A 5,962-nucleotide genomic window follows, 5' to 3' on the forward strand; every position below is an offset into this window, starting at 1 on the left:
ACTGTGGGTTCCATTATCTTTCACCATTGACTATGCTGAGTACCGCTGCTGGGGTGGAGGGGCAAAGATGGCATATCCCTGCTCTATGAACTGGGGGATGAGGGCAGAGACCCATAACATTATGGGGTTCCCTCTCCTTTCATGGTGACTTTTCACCAGGGCAACAGACTCCTCTCTTTCTACTGCAATACAACACAAAATGCCACTTTGTGCCGCATCCTAAACCCCTGGGCACGGACGCCAAACAGCGCCTTACGCCAGTTTATTTCATACTAGCCCCTGAATATGACAACTGGGAGATCTTAGGAGGCATAGGACCCCACATGCTCTGGCCAGAGTATAGAAAACTGACTCTCCATCCCTGCTGCTTAGTTCATGTATCTCTCCAGGAGTTCCACAAGGGGGCAGCACTGCCAGAATCCATCGGATTACAGAAACTACTCTCTGTCCACCCTTAAAACAGGCAATAAACCTTGATTACCAACTCGCTTGAGTGCTGAGGCTTTACGAATGTAACGTTATTTGTTGCACTGTGCATGCAAATTGCGATGCTAGGGTTTATTGAAATGTGTGCCCGGGGAAAGCCCTTTGTGTAAGACTCGGACATGGATCGAAACACTCTATAACGTCGATATGAAAGTCATTCCTTACAGAGGTTCCCTTCCTGCATTTGTTTCAACCTTGTGCAAACCACGTCATGTCCTCAGACTCAACTTTTGTGTGTGTGAATGCAATGAATATATAGGTGACATTGAATGGTTTATTTGGAGGAAGGAACCGCTTACAAAAGAATGAGAGCTTTTGTGATAATGAACGTGCCCTTACTCAGCTCTGTGTTGTTGATGTTGGAGTCCTGTGTTATTCCTGTGCGTCTTATTCCTGTGTTGTAACATATGTCCCTCTTTCTGTACCACAGATGACCTAACAACCCGGAACTTCCGGAAGGAAAGAGGAAGCAGAAGCCGGCCTCCAGTCCAAAAGAGCAGCCATGTCAAAGCAGGCCTACGTCGGATTACTGGTAGTGGTCTCGTTTTTGATTTGCTGGCAGAGTTACAGTCTTCATAAAGGCAGAATGGCCAATGGCTTTTCCTTGACGACCATGGACGCGGTGAACGTGAGCACGGCGTCCACCAGCGCACCCAGGAACGAGTTCTCATTTCTTTTGGATGGAAAGCACAAGTGTGCAGGCCGCACACCATTCCTTGTGCTACTGATCCCCTCTTCACCAGAAGACTCTGTCACACGGCATGCCATCCGGAAGACGTGGGGCAATGAGACGCTGCTGCCCGGCGTGGACATCCTGAGGATCTTCCTGGTAGGGGCGCCCCATCCCCGCACCGTCTTCACAGCTATGCAGGCCGTACTCAGAAACGAGAGCGACATCTTCGGGGACGTCATCCAGCAGGACTTCCTGGACACGTACAACAACCTGACTCTGAAGACCATGATGGGCATGGAATGGGTGGCCCGCTTCTGCCCCAACGCCAGCTACGTCATGAAAATTGACAGCGACATGTTCTTCAATCCTGTGTTTTTGGTGAACCAGCTTCTGCAGCCGAACCTTCCAGTGAAAAAGAACTACTTCACGGGCAAAGTCATCCGGCAGGCCCGACCATTCCGTGTCAATACCAGCAAGTGGTTTGTGTCAAGTGATGAGTACGCAAAAGAGGTATATCCAACGTATTGCTCAGGGACGGGGTACGCACTGTCAGGTGATCTAGCTACTAAGGTATACCACGTTGCCCCTCATGTCCAGCGCATCCACATGGAAGATGTCTTCATGGGCTTGTGCTTGGAGAAGTTGGGGATACAGGTCACCGATCCCCCACTCTCTGTGTTCAATGGAGAGCGGGTAGACTACGAGCGATGCAGGTTCACGAAGCTGATAACTGTGCATCATTACGATAAGGACGAAGTTCTCCGTCTCTGGCCAGACTTCCTGGAAGCTCTAAAGACCTGCTGAAGGTTGCACCAAGAAAACCCATCGGTGGCGCATCCATCTGGGGGCCGACGAACACCCATGAAGTCTTCCTTGATAATCCCTCCAGCTCTTGGGGATCAGAGAGATCCGCTTGTCAGCTACGGACTGTACTAAAGCAGCTGGACTGCCCTGAAGAAGTACTTTCAAGAACTTATGGCTTCAAAGTGGAATTCCTTAAATAAGGTTCCTGGTTCAGAGAGGCCCCAAAGCTTGGGCACGCTTGCAGCACCCTGGCATATTCAGAAGTGAGTATGCAAGTCTGAGAGAGTGTGCCCGGTGTTACGATGTCACCACTTAAATCGCAGAAACACTAGGTGACTCCCAAATGACTACACAACATACCTCCAGCCCCCAAGCCCGTGGCGGCCCCCATGGCCATTGAACTGCTCAAGCACTGCGCCAATCACGGACAAAGAAAAACAGCTCGAAGCTGCCAGAGCAGAAATGATCACAAATGAATGTTCCATGCCACAACAGACAATTCATGCCTGGCCATTAAGCAGGACACCCAACTGCACCTAAATAGTTTGTGTTGAATGAATACACACTGCACATGTTAAACCTAACCACTCTGCAGGGATTCAGCTGTAACAAATATTGAATTTGTAGCAGGTTACATGCATCGTGTGTGAAGTCCCTGTACGCCAGATCGAGAAATTCATGAATAGCCCACCAATGGCTTTAAACAGCGGAAACAGCCGCGTATTATCCCTCTATCAAAGAAGCCTTCTCTTGACCCCCCTGTTCTGACTCATGTCCGTCCTATTTCTCGGCTTCCTTTTTCTATGAAACTTCTGGAATCTTTACTCTCCCCTCTTTCCACTTATTTTCTTGAGCACACTTAATTGCTGGATACTTTCCAATCAGGATTTGGACCGGGCCGAGGTACAGAAAGTGTTGTTGTTTCCATTCTGGATGACCAGACCAAATTGGCAGAGAAGGGGTGGGGGAGGGTGGGGAGATGCATTGATTTTGTTAGATCTTTCAGCAGAATTTGATACGGTTGACCGATCCTTGCTGCTGCACCGCCTCTCCCGGGCCGGCCTCTCACGTCAGGACTTATCCTAACAGACGGGACCCAGATTCTCCCTCTGCTTTTCTTTCGCAAACTACCTCGCTGTCACATGGTGTCCCCCAGGGCTCAGCCTTGCCCCCGGCTTTATTGAACATCCATATTCAACCTCTTTTGCTGCTCATCCACTCCCACGGTTTCCGCTGCTACTCTTACGCTGATGATTCTCAAATCATTGTCCCGCTGGACTTGGCCCAGCCGGGCTCTTCGTCTCAGTTTAGGGGGTGTTTAGCAGCCGTAGGTAGCCGGCCTTATGTGTGTGCCTGCTCTCTTCGATCGAGCAACGTCTGTCTCCTTGCAATCTCCCGATTCCGACTTGCTCGGATGGGCGGCCGTGCTTACTCCATCGTAGTAACCAAAATGTGGAATGCCCTCCCCTTTTTCTTCCGTGCCACAGAAGATCATCTTCGACGACTTTTAAAGACCTATTTATTTTAGGTGCTCCCCTAATCCTGTTGTGTCCTTAGCGCTATGAAGCCTCTGGAGGCTGTGCTCTTTACAAAAATTGTAACCTAACAATAGTGCATGTAGGTTTCCTGCCCCTCTCTCGCGTGACCGGTGATGTCTCCCTTGTTGGTGCGGTGGAGAGCGTAGACTTCACCGGATTCATCAAAGATATCCATCCCAGTCACCATCTTCATTCAGACCATGGGCAGGCTTCCCCCTGGAGCGCTAGTAGGGGAATCCGAAAAAGGCTTTCACTGAAGCATCTCTTGCCAACTTATGCCATGCAATGGGTCAAAATGCGGAGTCCTGCACCGAGCCAGGGGTCTACAGCCTGGGGCCTCCCAGGCGTTACTCCCATAATCCCTCACTATTGACTGTGATGGCTAGGACTGAAAGAAGTTTTAAAAGAGCTCAAAACCGTGCTGTTTGATTAAGACCTCTGCACCAGCGCTCGACCTCACCCAGATAGTTCCCTTATTTATTTATTTGTTGTATTTTGTCTCATCCGCGCCATCATGCCCATGGGTTCATTGCTGCGCATTATAAATTAATTAAAGTAAAGTCCAAAACATCTGGCGGGCCAAAGGTGGTGTGCCCCAGCAGTAAGGGGACTCCAAGTCATTGGAGGTGAAATCGACAGAGCCACATTGGGGGCTTGGTTTTACAATTAAAACTGGAGGGGGGCCGTTGGCTCCCCCTATTCGGCGGGACAGTGGCCTGAAGCAGGGATGTGTGCCAACCCAGGAGGGGAGGCCGGCATGCCGGATTTTCATCTGCAATGCACCACTGGGGGGTTGAATATGTAACATGTGCACCGGTGCAAACAAAGCGAGCTGCAAATGTGCTGCTTCGTTGCTGCGGGAATGGAGCGACGAGGTTTTGTCCTAGTCCAAATTATCTAAAAATGTTTGCACTAGGGCAGAGATGAATGTGACCCTTTTTGTGTGTTTAGTTTCCTGCATAACATATAAAGATATCGATGTACTGTAGGAATGAGTCCCAGCAGGGCCGGTCTTTGCTTCTCAGCAGGAGCCTGGCCAGCCCTGCTAAATGCACACAGGCATCCTGATCGTGTCACCTGACCTCCAACACTCTGGACTTGGGTCCTCTGAGGGCGTTCCCACTAGCAGCGCATTGAGACTATAATAATGGTCCAATTGGCGCTATATTCATTCTTTGCTTCTTCACGCCACCTGTGAATGTTGGGAGAACGGATTTCTACCTGTAACTTCTGGATGTCTTGTTACATTGTGTTAATTCCTGAATGTACTTGGTTGGTCCCTCAGAACTGGGTTTGGAACATCCTTGGACTGGGTGGCGGGGACTTGAACTGGATCAGTCTTACTGTCCTAGTGTCACATGCCCCATCCGTGCTGCATTCAATGCATAGTGACCGAGTGTAATGACCCTACTTCCGGCCTAAATGTTCCAGCTGAAGCTGGGTAATAGACCTCGTTTTTTGCATATGGCTAATTTTTGCACATACCCGCCTTGCACACCGTTCCTGGCCATGTGTGCTCCTGACGCAGGTGGGAATAAGAATGGCTGCAACCGACTGCGCACCTTTAAAATAAGAAGATTGTATGGTCACCTGCCACTCGTCCAGGCAAGATTTATAAGGTTTTACACAAAAAAAGCATTAGAAAAACCTTTTCAATCAGGGGATACCTGTGTCTTTTACTTTGCTTAATGTGTCAACCTCACCAGAAATGACATAACCGAAAATGGCATTCCAGGAAGTGACATCAGACTTTCATCCTCAACTGCATCATGGGAAGTTATATTACACAATGTTGACCTCATTTTGTGATGTGCAGTATTTGAATGCTCTGTATGATTCTACCATGTCAAGCAATACTGTGAGGGAGGCCATTTTGAACCGAACTAAATCACGTCTGAGAAGGTCTTCTTTGGGCAATCCACAGTGAGATGAATTGCTTTGCCCAGGATGCCACACTTCAGTTAAGTGGGGAAGCTTGGACTCTGCACAGCATATGTTGTCAGGTTTAATTGGTAGACATGTGAGTTCATATGTGGTTATCAATACTCTTTTTTTATAGAGATGATTGGAAAAATGTGCATCACAACACAACCTGACAAATACACAAATACACACTCAAATATATCAAAAGAGTATGATTGTACCTTTACATTACCCATCTCGAGAGGAACATACAAGTACCAGAATGCAAAGCAACGTGAGCCTAATATTCTCCTCTAGGTTGTTGACATGTACTTTCAAGAGTCAAAGAAATACAACAAAAGATACTGTGTGATGAGGTCTATTTACAATGTTTGTAAGATAAATGTTTTGTGGTCATGTTGGAGAAGCAGGGGTGGGGGAGGGACAAAGAAGCTTTCTGCCTGGAGCACAGTCTGGTCTAAGAGCAGCCCTGAGCCCCAGTGCATTCAATACCGGCGAGGTTTCTAAGCGCAGGCCCAGGATCCGAACCTGTGTTGCT

General features: G+C 48.6%; 1 protein-coding gene across 1 annotated transcript; it reads left to right on the forward strand.

Moving 5' to 3' along the window:
- Window positions 1–920: 920 nt before the first annotated feature.
- On the forward strand, window positions 921–2,911 carry LOC138447849 (beta-1,3-galactosyltransferase 2-like). Its single transcript, XM_069604276.1, has one exon. It carries the CDS (start codon window positions 989–991, stop codon window positions 1,961–1,963), a length of 975 nt encoding a protein of 324 aa, XP_069460377.1. The 5' UTR covers window positions 921–988; the 3' UTR covers window positions 1,964–2,911.
- The last annotated feature ends 3,051 nt before the right edge of the window (window positions 2,912–5,962 follow it).

Source organism: Ambystoma mexicanum, chromosome 3q (assembly GCF_040938575.1).
Source record: "Ambystoma mexicanum isolate Mex_15411 chromosome 3q, UKY_AmexF1_1, whole genome shotgun sequence".
NCBI lineage: Eukaryota > Metazoa > Chordata > Amphibia > Caudata > Ambystomatidae > Ambystoma > Ambystoma mexicanum.